The following is a 15,239-nucleotide window of genomic DNA, read 5'->3' as shown; positions in this document are numbered from 1 at the left end:
AAGAAAATCGACTGGGTCCACTGGTGTGGTGAGTCAGCCAGGCATTAGAACACGGAATTTTTTTTTGGAGAAATAAGAACAAATTCACTCCATTTCAAAGTTACTTTGGGGAAACCAAGACAAGCATTACAGCGTTAATCTGACAGAAAGGTCATCGTAAATCTGTAAACCAAGGTGGTACCTTCATAATATTTGAACATTTCAGGAAAGCACCTGGGCATGATAGCGGTAAACGTAACACTTATTTTCCACAACAAAGACAATACTTTGTGAACACGTGTCCCATTTTATTTACTGTTGCCAGGAGGAATGCTCGATCTATTGCCATGTAGTGACGCAGAATTTTGACATTTGTCTCATACAGATCTAATCAAACAGTGCAGACAATATACAAGTACATTAGATGCTAGATTAACAGTCATTTTGTCATTCTAGTTACCTGCATGGTGGCAGTGCGTGTGTGTGTGTGTGTATTTGTGTAGTAGGCTTTGAGTACAAATTTTGTTACAAACCGCTCTTTGTGAGGACATTTTGACCTTGTAAGGACATCTTGGTTTGTCCTTAAAATTGTAAAGGGCTTTTTGGGGTTCGGGTTGGGCATAAGGTGAGGTTAAGGGGCTAGGGAATGCGTTATGTCTATGAGTGTCCTCACTAAGAATGCCGTACAAGATTTTGTGTGTATGTGTGTGTGTGTGTGTGTTTGTGTATGCAGCTCTACAGGGGCTCAGTTATCACATAAATCAACATGTTACTTAAAATAAAGTGGAAACAATCCAATAAAGAAGATGTCAAGATTCTAAAGTCATTTTCATCCTTATTTCATGTGGTAAACATTTAGCAAGTTGTCTTGTCTTTGGTTTATATCAAAATAATTCAAAAACTAGATTTAAAGTCAAATTATGGAGGCGCCTTCAGTCCATCTAGTTTTTTTAAGCGTTTTTTACTTTATTCAGTTGACATTGATTTTTCAAAACTACAACTATGCCATTAGCTCATTATGTTTGCTGCTTAGACACCAAAACAACTGTCAAGGTTTTGGCTTTATTTAAGTTTCAGTGTTAAGACAATCAATTTCTTTGAAATAAGAATGTTAATTATTTGTAGGTCTATTACTGGACTCACTGAAGTGCAATCTCTCAATTATGTGAATTATAACCTAACAGACAGTTGTGCTGCGTAGATCAGACAGTCAGCATGTTGCTGCTAACATAATCGTATCTGAAAAAAGAAACCAAACTTTGCAACTGCTCTACATCGGACATTACTAAACTTGGTAAAATGGTTTGCCATCATTAAAATTGTGTCATATTTAAAAAGAAATCAATATGGACGGATTTACATTCGGTTTCCTGATGCATTTATGAGGAACCAAATTTGACTGTGAGGTGCTAGTTTCATGTCAGTCTATTCATGATTTACGTTGGATTACAACATGCTGATCAAACCACACGGATCCATTTACTTTCCAACACCACCATCCTGCTACATGTCACATATCCTCACTGGGAACAAGTAACGCCTGTTGCTTCCTTGGCGGAGGCAATAATACAGTGTCCTGTCCTTCATATTTGAGTAATAAATTGTACAAATTGTAAAAACCCAAACACAACCACAGCATGTGGGAATAAAACAAATATACCACGCACACACACTTCCACTTACATTCACACCGCTCTTTTGTCTATGAACCTTACAGCCGTCACACGTCCAACTGTTAATTCAGTCGTTGAAATATGAGGCAATATGAGGGATGGTGTGACAGTAAACATGATGAAATCCCATGCACGTCAATGTTCAATGAAACGTCTACATTTATTTAATATGGGTAGCATACTGACCTACATTGTGCTGCTATAGTGCAGGGTAATGTTATGATCTGTACAACTTAAGCTCTTATGAATACCACATACAGCCAGTTACCTTAGCCATATAAGCTGGTGAAATTAGAAATGAAATAAATGTCCAAATACAAACACTGTTTGATTTTAGGAAATGATAAAGGCATTTTAAAAGAGATTATTAGGAAAAAAAAGCTATAAATATGCTAAGCTTTGCATTATATAGTCGTGTATATGATTGCAGAATGAACAAGACACATGTACAGGATATCATGTCACTCAGATTCTCTACTGTGCCAGCTTAATCTACATGGGAATCACCTCTCACATCAGTCTGGGCACATACACGTTTCACCATGTTATGTTCTATTAATGGTCTGACAGTTTATGACCAAAAACAATAAAGGAAAAAAAACAAAAGACTTAAACGTGATGAACGTGACACGACACAATCAAGTACATGAGGTTTTGACAAGAGCGATGCGCAGGATAATGATAGAGGCAACCTACACAAGTATATCAGTTACTGGAGCAGTGTGGCCCGTAAATGTCACATTTTCTTGAAGCATGACGCAACAAAATGAAGGCACACTATCCCATGAATGAGTGACATGAGTACAGCGGACATGTTCTGAAGTGCATGAGTTGTGAATACACTTTTAATCATAAGAGTGGGAAAACCCAGTGTGGAGTATTTTGGACGCGTTTTGCAGAATACACACGTCTCTTAAATGCAATCATTAACTTTTAATATAGATTTATCGTTATGAGTATTGCTTAACTTTAACAATCATATCTATGTGAATATGAAAACTGATTTAACGACAGGCATACAATGTTAATTAATGGCAGATAATGTGTTCTACACGCCGGCAAGATACTGGAAGATATTATCTTCCCCTTTCACTTTTTAAAATTTGACAAGTTTGTAAATGACATTCACCTCTCTAACGGAAAAGATCATATATTCTATCGAACACCGGGACCTTTTCTGCTGCTATAGCGCACATCTTTTCTTTTCTTCCTCATTAGAGGTGTCCAGCTTGAGAACAGAACGAGTCGTGACGTCCAGCGATGGAAAGACAATTAATAAAAGGAAGCTGCACTATGGAGACTGTATCTATCACCTCAGAGACATGTATTTGAGGCCGAGGGTGAGCTGAGGGCAAGACTGTGATGTGAGAAAAGAAAACCGACTGTGTGTTTGTTTTGCGTCTCGGTGAATGTGTGTGTGTGTGTTCAGCAATGTACTGTTTGTGTAAAGGAAACACTGACGTTTCAATCCGGGAGTCTTGGGTCGTCCTTGCTTTTTTCCCCAAATCCAAAGTGCTCAGTTCAGGATCTCAGTCACAAATCTCCTTCTCTTTCTCTCAAACATATTAATATAATACTTAATTCCTTTCACCCTTAATGTCATAAACAAAACAAAAAAAATGCAAAATATCAAAAACATTAAGTAGGTATGACAAATTGCAATATCACATAACAAGTAGAATAAAACCCAAAGGAACAGCAGAGATTGTATAAATGTTGTGCTTCTTTAATTTCACTTTGTAAAGTCCTCCACTGTCCTAGTTGTGTTGTCCAATGAACTTCTTTATATTCGATATATATTTTTATATATATTTATATATATATATATATAGATAAATGTACACGTATATCCGTACTGAGGTTCGTCTCTTGTGGCAAGCAGAGGGCAAACAGAGAGGCTACTAGGAGTGCCCTTCTTTTCCCCCTCCATTTCTGGTTTGTCCTTTCCTCACCATTCATTTGTTTATTCATTCACTCACACATTCATTCATCAGTTTTTTTTCATCTCTCTTTGTCATTCAGCCGCTGCCACAGTCCCAGTGGTCAGGACAGGAGGGAGACAGATTCTGTGTAAAAGACGGATATTCCACACGTTCTCTCTCTCTCTCTCTCTCTCTCTCTCTTTCTTTCACTTTTTCTTCCTCAGAAGTCCCGTCCTGTTCCGTTCCCTTGCTTTATTCCCTTAGGTCCTTTGTCATCTTTGGTAGGGTGTCCGACACTTTGGTGTGTCTCGGGAATTGGGCCGTCAAGGATTGTAGATAGGGGGAGCAGAGATATATGAGAGGGTGCCGGAACAGGCGAAGAAGGTTGATGCGGGAAAAGGGGAAGGTGACAGACTGACGTATTGACATGGATAACATGAATCTAATCAGTCCGATGAGGTGACGACAAAGCAGCGTTCGACTGTCAAGTATGTTCACCCTAAATACAGAGTGAGTGTCAGTTGATTATACTGAGTGACTGCCAGGAAACGTTCAAAGAAAGCAGAGGAGGGAAAAAAAACACAACAGGGCTTATTGTTACTGAAACAGGAACAATGAAACGGATGCATGAAGTATAGAAGGACGAGTGAGGAGGACGGACAGGCGGGATGAGCAAGAAGCGGAAAGGACGGGTGAAAGGGTAGGAAGTGAAGTAGACGAGTGTGAGTCAGGCTAGCGTCTGGCGGCGCAGACGGGGTCGGTGTGAGAAGTGCTCATCATCTGTAGAGCAACAACAGGAAGCAGGAGAGGCCAAAGATCAACCAGCTGGCCAGTGGGAGTGAGTGCGATCCTCCGATCAGAACTATGGAGACAAAAAGAAAGTGGTTTGACTCCTGACGGCATTATTAAAACAATACTTGAAGATAACAAGCTCTGCACCTAATGATTTTACAACACAAACCACTACTGTTTCTATTGTAGCCGTCACAATTACTTTTTATTATTTTCTTTCTTTCTTTTTATTTTATTATTAATATAATTATTAATATTAATATTAACATGAATATTATTCCACGTGCTATATGCTACATTTCCTTTTAGCAGTAGCGTCACAAAAATGATGTCCTTCAGAAACTCAGATAATTACTTATTATTACTTAGAATGAATTAATGATTATTCTTATGATATTTTGAAGCATTACAGAAGAAGAATGAAAGACAAACAGGTGAATCAAGTCTGGTTAATTATCCGTGCACCTTCAGTATATGCACTTATTTCACCTTCTACTGCCATTAACACAAAGTGCAGACACATCTACAATACACGTGTCGTCTGCAAGAGCCTGGTGCTTTTCTCCGTGCACCTACATCTGAACAATATTGAAGAAAAAGACTGAACATACATTGAGGGGGTGGAGGAGGAAACAAGTGAGAGAGAGAGAGAAAGAGAGAGACCACACATTATCTCAACAGATTTTAATGAGAAAAATAAGTTACAACTGATGTCATCATTAGTAATATGTGATGATTTGTTTTTCTGTCCTCTGCAGGTTGTTACTCTCTCTTGTACTGTTGGAAGACACTGTATAGTGTGCACATCTTTGTGGTGTCATTTAACTGTGCTGCATCCCAACAGTGGCATAGATCGTGCGATTTTAGAAACAAATTATACATGCAAGCAACTCAAAGACAAAGTTTCATAAATAAAAGAAAGGTACTGTATTAAAAAGATCAATTCTGTTTCATATTAAGAGCCCGTCCACTAGGCAGAAAATCAATATTTATAATAAAGCTTTCAACTATACTGTGTGTGTGTGTGTACTACAGTAAGTAGGCAACATATTGAATTGTCTGTCTCTCTATTTTTCCTCTAACCCATCAAAAGCCACACCGTCTTTCTCTCTCTCTCTAGCTCTCTGACTCACATACAGTACACACACATATTTGTTCTCTCTCACACACACACACACAGTCACATTCAGCACCAGGTAAGTCTTCTTCAGTGACCATGTTCTGACATTTATTCTGAGTGATTTAGCCTTAAAAGTTTGTATCACAAAAACAATGCAGTGACACGCGATGTTCAAATAAACATTTGAATTTGTCATTTCTAAAAAGCATGCATTTTGTCTATTACTACTCTTATCCTTACTTTACCTTGCATACTCCACAGTGGAAAAAAACTAAAATCTGTACTAAAGTCAGACACATTTATTTCTTTCTCTTACAGTGGCAAGGACTCTTTAGGCACCTGCTTAATAATTACCCATCTGTCTGCACTGTATGTCTCTGCCTGCACAAAAGCTGCAGGACACAAATGCAAACGCACACACTCAGAGGGCTCAAGAGCTTTCGTCTTCCTGTTTACACCTTCATCCATTATTCACTCCATCCGCCCGTGTCTTTACGTGCACATATTTGTGAGCTCACACATCCAAGCACGCACTCACACACACACACACACTGGTACACAGGTGTCTCACAACGGGGGGTTGAGGAGGTAACGTTGTTAATATTTCACTTTTGGGTTGTTGTCATGACACTTTGTCCATCCCTCCACACTCTGCACCACAATTCCATTTGGTTTTGTTGGTTCGCTCAGTTAAGCTTCTCAGCAAGTGCTTCATTCATTTATTTATTTCTTTTTTATTAAAAACACAGTAAAACTATTTTGACGTTTAAGAGTTCTATTCCACTCAAATGGTGCCTTCAGATAAGTAGAGTGGTAGAAACATCGTTTGTGTTCATGTGCTTACTGTACATCTCTTATCTTACCTGTCTTACCTGCGCTGGCTACAGTGTTCTCCTGTGTGCACTTTCCTCTGGTGATGGACACATCGTCAATGGCAATATCCCCTTCAAAACTTGAACCACGAATGCCTTCAAACACAATCTGAGGAGAGACAAAGACACAGTGAGTATATCTGACAGTAAAGACAGAAAAATTACAATATAATCCCTTTATATTTGTTTGTTTAGACTGGTTTAACAAATGTATTAAATGGCATTACAGTACAAAAACATTCAGGTGAACCTGTAATTAAACTAAGCTATGTATTGGAATTTTGAAGCATTCCTGTATTATTATCCCACAAGAAGAAAACTAAACAGGAGACCCTTCTGAAAACTTTCCAACTTCTCCATTTAGCCACAAGCCATCTGGTTTTGACTGACAGCCTAATTACCGTTGTGTAGCAAGGCACCAAAAGCCCATTGCACCCAGCTAATCAAAAAACAAGTGCACTATGTCTGGAATATGAGAAGAGGAAAAGCAAATAAACAAAACTGTGCAGACCGTGTTGCTGCGCAAAAGCAAGACAAAACAAAAACAACACTACTCTCATGACTGTCGACGCTATTTGCTATAATCGCAAACACAGGTCGTTTAAAAAGCTGACATTTAAATATAATAAGTCTTTACAGCATACGAAGAGTATTTAACCCGAGAAACAAGCACAGCGGGCCTGTCGTCGTGTCACGTGTAAATATATCAAGTGATTGAGTTAACCTGGAGAAAAGATTGACCCCCAACCCCATATATGGTCATGAGAGTGAAATGTAGAGAGTGGAGGAGCAAGCACCGCGGTAACCATCTCTCACCGCTGTGGCATTCCATTACCTGTTTTTTTAATCAGCGGGTGTTGTGCTGTTAGCTCCTAAAACATATGTCAGTTTGAAATATCACCCAGAAATTCATGGGGCAGATACCAATAGCCTACTTATTGCCTAAGACACGGGGCAGCATAACTGTGTACATTTGAAGTTACTTCTCCCGTTTCACCTCAGCAGTGTAATCATGAAAACCAATTTTTAAGTGGGAAATGTATCAGTGTAAAATAAAAAAAAAAAAAAAATAAATAAAATCTTTATTTAGTTCAACCTCTGGCTCAGTTTCTATGCTCCTACTTCAGAATCACTGAACATGTCACGGCTGGATACACTTGCATCGTTGCACTGCTCGGTGTGTGAGCTGCACGAGCACGTACGAGTGTATGTGGGAGTCTCGGAAAACACACAGAGACGGAGCAGTTTAGTTACATTCGTAAAGAAAGGGAATACAAGGAGTGCAGTACCTCCCTTTTCTCTCCAATTAAGTCACCGAATGAGGGATCTTCTCTCAGTTTGTAAATAACGTAATAAGCCCCAAAATAAACCAAAGAACAGGTTCTGGTCCTGGCCCTCACATGACATGTTGGACCATATTGTTAACATTAATTATTAACACACAGTTTCCAAACTCCTAATTTCTGAATTGGCGTGAGAAGACTCTGATAAAAAGCTTAAAAGAGCAGGACAGACTCATTTATGCAAACACAATATTAGATTTTTAAGGCAGACGGTAAGAGTGACGGTTATTCTAAGGCAGTAGAGGGACGAGGCTAACTGCTAAAAATGGCACATGTCATTTATAAATACTGCAATTCACTGTATCTTTTGTGCATATGCTTCTTTTGTTTTTGTTCTATTACAGTTACTATGCATGCATGCACGTATGCCTCTGTGCACCTGTAAGTGGAAAACACCAGCTTGCCGTATAATTAGAGAGGAAGCCCAGAGAAACACTGGCCTTGACACAGCACGCAGAACAACATCACAAACAACTGTCTCCTCTAACAACACAATCGCACAAAGTACAATCATTTCTGCACCGATATCAAAGGGAAAGCCAAGACACAAAGCAACGCAACATCCTGCAATGCAACACAGGCTGGCACAATAATGATTCAATGAGTTTGTTTTTGTGGAAATCCTCAGGGAAACAGGTTTATGCCCTTTGACTTAATGTTCACTGCTGACCGATACACTTTACGATGCACAGGGTTTTACTGGAATCACGCAGTGCTACAGTGGCTCACACTGTTGCCTCACAGCAAGAAGGTCACTTGTTCAGATGCCGAGGGTTTGTGCATATTCTCCCTGTGTGCGTGCGCTCTCTCCGGGTTTTGGACTGTGACTTCCTCCCACAGTCCAAAACATGCCGGTTAGATGAATTGGACACTTTAAACTGACTGTTACGTGTGAGAGTGAGTGGTTGTTCGTCTCTGTATGTTGGTCTCGTGATGGACTGGCGACCCGTCCCAATGTCAGATGGGACTGGCTCACTCCCCACTACAACCCTCTTGTGGAGGATAAAGTATTTGAAAATGAATCATTTTTGAGCACTGACATGACAATAATAAATCAAGTATGCAGACGGCAGAAGATGATTTTGGTAAAACAACATCAACAACAACATGGTGCGGTCACAGGTTTGATGTAAAAGCAGGGACATGAGCAACTGAAGGTTCTTGTTTTAGCTATCGAAATGTGTGTGTATGCGTGTGTGTGTGTGTGTGTGTGTGGCTCTGCAGGATCAAAAGGTGTGCACAGAAGTGTCAGAGTTGTGAATATGTCGTTCTATCAACCTTAAATGTTTCCATTGATGTGCTGTTCACATACTAGAGGGTACACAGCCACGAGAGTACCACAGTGTGTGTGTGTGTGTGAGTGAAATATAAGTGCAGAAGAGAGTCACTGCTGTGTGCGACACAGAAATGTGGGTTGGCCTGGTTTCCAACAATCCCCCAGGTATAAAACACTGTGAGGAACACAGATGGCCTCTGGGTAATCCACAGAGGAGCGAGTGGAAACACAGATAATCTACTGCAACATGTTACCTTTTTACAACACGGACTTTATGTGTACACGTAATGTCTTATTTGTAAAACGGTCTCAGGAACACAAGTGGCAGGACAGCAAAGGGTAGGCCAAATATATGTACATTATTCCACATTTTATGAATTTTCTACTTCAGTATACACATACAACTGACATTCTAACACTTCCTTATCAGTTGGCTCGACCCCAGTTTACAATAAAGTCCTCGTGTTAATATAAGCCACTGGTTTGGCTACAGCTCCTGTTTAAAAGAGGCAGCATGGGAAGCTGTTCTCAAAGACATCATTACTTTTGATGGACAGAGCACAAATAGAAGGGAATACTGAGGCGAGTGGCAGAACCTCACAGCCCTTCAATGGATGCAGTCGGCGAAGCGTGCGGAGGATTACAACGTTTGTGTTCTCTGTGGACATGCTCTTAACATGAAGCAGGAATGGAACAAGTGTCAATACACACTCACTCCTGCAGTCTGTGGCACTGAACAACATCTACTTCAAAAATGTAGTTAGTAAATCATTTGAATGTTGTTCAAAGGTCAACATTTGAAACAATAAATCATTTACACACGACAAGGATATTGTGTTTTTGTCTTGCAAACCTGGATTACATTTTAATCTTCAGATGCAGACAAAAATAATCATACTTGACTTGAGCAGCAAAGCAACAGACAGTGACTGCTCCAACACAGCGACCCTAATTAAGCCAGGTTGGCACCTTGTCGGTTTTATGTTAAAGTTAATGGAATAGTTAAATACAGATCTATGTCTGCAAAAATAACTACATTGGATAGAGAATTACATATTTTGAACTGGAAGCTTATTTCAGAAACTAAAAATATATATATTCATATTCATTTAAGGTCCAGTGTACAGGGTTTAGGGGTTTTATTTGTACTGTAGAATGTAATAGAACAATATAACAAGGCCATACAGTGGCTGAGTGAGGCATTTTTACTCTTGTGGAAAAGCCTGTTGTGGTGAGAGCTATGCAGTTGCTTCCCCATAATATGCCATTTAATTATGTTAATTCAGCAGACCAAGAGTGCTGCACCTGTTCTGGTTCAAAAAGGTATAGATAATGTAATATGTATATATCATGACCGAAATAAATAAATAAATAAATAAATAAATAAATAAATAAATAATATGACAACACGTGTGACTAAACCTTATGCAACCCTCTGACTCTACATCATCATTTGGACAAAGCATCACATGGGCACCGTTTTGACATTTAGTTGCAAATAGCTGCTATTGTTGGCATCATTATACTGTACTCGTGGAAACAGCAGCATAAGCTTTATCCTTCAGCAGCCAGATGTTATTGTCCCGGTCATCTGTAACAGTCGTCGGCTCCTTCATACACTTGAGTATCAATAATTTTAGATGCAGCGAGCCAGAGCAACTGACAAAATAAATGTAATGGAGCTGTTCTTTATTCGAATGAAAGTAAGGTGGAGCAACAGCAACAGCAATTGTGTCAGGTAATTGTCGGCACCAGACAGCTTAATCATTATTAGTGATTGTAAGGAAATCACAACTCCCCAGACGCAGATAGGGACAGAGGTCGAAGGAGAACAAGAGGCAGAAAAGAATGGGGTGGAAGACAGCGTGGCTGGAGGAACAAGGCAGGAGGAGGGGCAGCGATAGGGGCCGTAGAAAGGATGGGGATAAAAAAAAGAAAACGCAAAAAAAGAAGAGACAGTCAGGTCTTATTTCATTTCATCAGACCCTTGAGGGGCTCAATACATAACAGAAAAAAAGGGAGGAAAAGAGAAGGCAGAGTAGGGAAAGGAGAGAATAGGAAAGTATGTATATTAGCTTGCTCCTCTGGCTGGTGCTAGAATCAAGGCTGCACACTCTCCATACATTATTAAACATCTCTATTTGTTACATGGCAGTGGTTTGTGTGTGTGTGATAATGTGGACGAGTTTACTGATTGTCTGTTCTGCTTATGGTGAACGGTGTAAATTATTCAAGTGCATGGCAGCACAAGAAATGCATAAATGAATGCAATTGATTGAGAGACAACAAAAAAAATAGATATTTAACACATTTCGATGAGTCGGTTTGCATATCCTCTGAAATATGACATGTGAGAGATAGTGTGAGGATGGACGCTGTGTAAAAAAAAAGTCCCTCCTGATCCAAATAATGGAGTGAACTAACGTGACAGTCCATGCATGCACACATGAGACCACACAGAGAAGAGAGAGTGAAGAGGAAACGTGGCATACCTTTAGTTGCCAAGGAGATAATCGCTCATACATGCCTCCCTTCTCATTCATCCATCCATCCCGTCTCACCTACCTATGCCCAAGTCCAGACTCAAATGGGATAATGAATATTTAAGATGCATTAAGTGCCTCATTGGTGACACAATCTGTCCACACACATGCTCTCTCTGTCTCAACAGCACCCACCGTTTTTCCTCACACACATAACTACACTATATGCACCTGGGAGCAGATTACTTACAGTTTAATTTCTATTCAATAGCAGCAGGTTACGGTGTCTGGACCAATTAGACAAAACACACTGTGCATGTAAAGGTAGAGGCTCTTCCCTGTGACTCCTTCTCTTAGCACACTGTGCATATACATGACATTAAATGTTGTGTGTGAGTGATGTGTCTGCATGTATTTCACCTTGAACCTGGTTAATGGGGTAGGACTTTGAGGAAAAAATGGTGGAGATGTCCGTACGTGTAAATTCATATACAGGAAATCCTTTGGCCTCGTTAATTCTGCTTTTGAAGTGACTCCACTCGCTGACTTAAAGTACAACTGTACTCTAGAATGGCCTGTAGTACATGTCATACGAAGTAAATTAACGTCAGTTTGAGGATACTTTGCATCTCATTAAGACGACACATGACAAAACTGTTTGCAACAAAGCATAATGAAGAGATGACACCAAGTGTGTAGAAATGTTCTTTACAGTGTGTGTGTGTGTGTGTGTGTGTGAGTGAGTTTTCAAAAAAAAAAAAAAAAGGTGTAATTTTCTCTCATGGTGAAGTGTTGCTGAGGAATAGTTAATAAAGAGCAAATGCAGCTCCCAGCTCAGGCCTTCAGCTTTCCCCATTTTCCCCAATGCACGTACACAGAGTATCTAGAATCATTACAACACAACTAGCAGGAATCCCCTGCTCATAAATAACCCTGTTAATTGACCTGTCATAGCTAATTGCTGCAGGGGATAAGAAACGGTTGTGTGTTTGTGTGTGTGTGTGTGTGTGTGTGTGTGTTTAAAACAGCTTGTCTGCATGTACGCGTGTGTCTGTCTCGTACACTGTGTTTATGCATCTGATTATAATAACCTGCATAGCACAGACATGACACACCAAGAGCAGTTTGGTTGAAGAGAGTGTTGTCTTTAGAGACACTGTCATTAGCCCGGAGACGGCATGTGTGAAGCAGACCAGGGCCTGAATCGACCACACTGGTCAGTTTGTCCACTGGGACAGAGACAATCATAAGTGGAGATGAGGAGAGAAAAAAAAAACCCTGAAGAGTTTGGGAAACAAACACACAGGAGTTTTGAGGGATCTTTCTCCCCTCTTCCTCTGCTGGGTTGTAAACATACTGAGGCAGATACAAACACACACACACGCACGCACACACACAGTACAGAAACACAATGAGTGAGAGAGAAAGTGTCAAGTTCAGATAGAAAGAAGGACTGAGTCATCTAGTTTACTCGACCACCTCCCAGCAGGAAAGAGCTAACTGCAAGTGAAGCTGCCAAAGAGCCGATGGGACCTCAGTGATGTGTCAACAGACTCTATTCAAACAAAGTCCTCTTCTCGGTCCTGTCTCCCAAACTGTTTTTCCTCCACTGTCTCCTGAATGTGCACAGTGAAACAAACTCTAAACTTGTGGTGACCTCAAACGAAGGGGGAACAAAAAATATTAGAAAAGCAAAAGCGAGGAAAGGCTGCACCCCTTGAGCCTAATTTGAGTTTGGTCAGAGCTTTAGATGAATAATTCACGTAAATCCAAAGTTAGATTTAAATTGATCAGCGGCCCGAAACAGAAATGACAGGGACAATGTTTCATGTGATGCTGAAATGACACAAAATCTCTCATAGCACTTATTTACATACTGTCTTGCTTTTCAATTATTTGGTCCAGTAAAATGACTGCTATCCAGTTAATATTAAATCCTGTGTATCAAGTGAGTGCATCACTCACCAAGGATGTTCTTTTTCACGTATATTTTATCATGTATGTGTGTTTCATGTATGTTGTTTATAATCCAAGCAAATAATCCTCTGTTTACTGCATGGCTCAACTTGGTACGAGCATTCAGCAGAGAATGACCTGGATGTTCTCTCAAGGCTCTTCATTCATGGACAGTTCAGTGTGGTGCTGAAATGACAGAATACTGAACCCACGTGACTGAATAAAATAATACAACTAGAATATTTCTCATTGCCTTCATTAGTACAGCTTTTGTGTGTGCTCGATACAATGATGCCATATTGATTTCAGTGGGCAGACTCTCCCGCTGCTTACTCTCTGAGACTGTGGTGAGTTGCAGTGACTCAGGGACACTAACGCATGTGTGGGAACACAGGCACGGCTGTGTTTCTATTTCTATTGCTGAAAAACATAATATTCTTATTCAAAAACAGGTGTCGATATTTTGTCTCCACCAAGGAGGAAACAAGCTTTCCTCATCTTCAGAACATTGAAAGAATCTTTCTTTGAAAAATGCATAAAACCTTGCATAATGTTCTAGTATCTATTTGGTGTGAAATCCCTTGATTCATAATGTTCCCAGTTCTATCTCTAAAAGTAACAATAGAGACGACGAGGGTGCAAACTTGTTATTGGAAACTTGTTATTGGAAAAATGAATGGAATGAATAAAAAAGCATATCATTCTTTGTTTTGTGCTCTTCAAGTATAGTGCATTCTAAATGTTTGGCTGTCAGATGATAATTATTCATGGTACACACGTCTATTACAATGAATACACAGCCTTAGGTTGTATCACTTTCATCATTTTGTCTATTTGCAGTTCCACAAAGACAAAGTGGCCCCCCAAATTATACACTTGTGTGTTTTCTTCATCGCTGTGTTGTTGTTTTGTAATTATCTGTGTAATCACTAAATTCTTACCTGGAAAGGTCCACTGGGGCTGATGTCAAAGAAAGCTGTCTTCCAGTCTGGGCCTTGAGGACCTGACTTTGTCCAAACCACTGAGTCCACTGAGGCAATGCTTCTCAGTCTCAGAATCACATTCAGAGTACCTGTGAAAACACACACACACACACACACAATGGAGCCTGTCAGATGGGACAAAATGAATACTGTAATCTACAAGCAAAATGTGTTATTATCAAAAGTTAAAGAGGTGCCTCTTTGAACACACACACACACACACATAGTATATGTATGAGATAGTGTGACCCCTGCTTGTGTGCTTGTGTATTTGTTTAAACAAAAAAAAAAAAAACTGCTGGTTGGTAAATGTTCCAATTAGGAGCTGGCTGGGAATCATTAAGAAGATAAATGATACTCTCACACCACGGAGACCCAAGAGAGAGACACACACACAGAGAGCAGGAGACAGATGATTTGAATAACCTCTCTATGACGAGAATGGTGTCATTTCCTCAAGCCTGTTTTTCACTGTGCAGGACAACAGATGTGTATGTTGTGTCTCTACAATAGTGTCTCTTTTTAAGTCACTGTGGCAGTAAGTGTTCTCTTTGTATAACATCAAAAAAACTGTTTATTAGCAAATTTATCAACAAATCTTTACTCCTTTCATTCCAACCCCTTCACTACTTGTCCTTAGGACCTCATGGAGACCAAAACCTGGTCCCAATAAGGGCAGAACCTAATTCTAAGAGGACCTGGTTAAGTTTAGAGCTAATATTAGTTTTTGGGTTAAGGTTAGGGTTAGGCACTTATGGTTAAGGTAAGGGAGGATCCTGGCTGTCCAAATTAATGGAAGTCAGTGAAGTGTCCAAAGCATAGCTGTCCAAACCCATGTGT

General features: G+C 39.9%; 1 protein-coding gene across 2 annotated transcripts in view; it reads right to left on the bottom strand.

Moving 5' to 3' along the window:
* Positions 1–266: 266 nt before the first annotated feature.
* The window catches only part of LOC131459659 (MAM domain-containing glycosylphosphatidylinositol anchor protein 1), a 138,211-nt gene continuing 123,238 nt past the window's right edge, over positions 267–15,239 (bottom strand). Inside the window, exons 16-18 of one of the 2 annotated variants that reach the window (XM_058629681.1) lie at positions 14,358–14,488; positions 6,350–6,467; positions 267–4,436 (exon numbers count right to left, since the gene is read on the bottom strand). In XM_058629681.1, coding sequence (XP_058485664.1) covers positions 4,351–4,436; positions 6,350–6,467; positions 14,358–14,488 — 335 coding nt within the window. In that variant the 3' untranslated portion in view covers positions 267–4,350. The remainder of the gene's footprint in view (positions 4,437–6,349; positions 6,468–14,357; positions 14,489–15,239) is intronic. The other variant, XM_058629682.1, reaches the window with a different exon arrangement.

The sequence above is a fragment of the Solea solea genome, chromosome 5 (assembly GCF_958295425.1).
Source record: "Solea solea chromosome 5, fSolSol10.1, whole genome shotgun sequence".
Taxonomy (NCBI): domain Eukaryota; kingdom Metazoa; phylum Chordata; class Actinopteri; order Pleuronectiformes; family Soleidae; genus Solea; species Solea solea.
The sequence above is the reverse complement of the archived record's forward strand: the minus strand, read 5'-3'. Positions and strand labels throughout refer to the sequence as shown.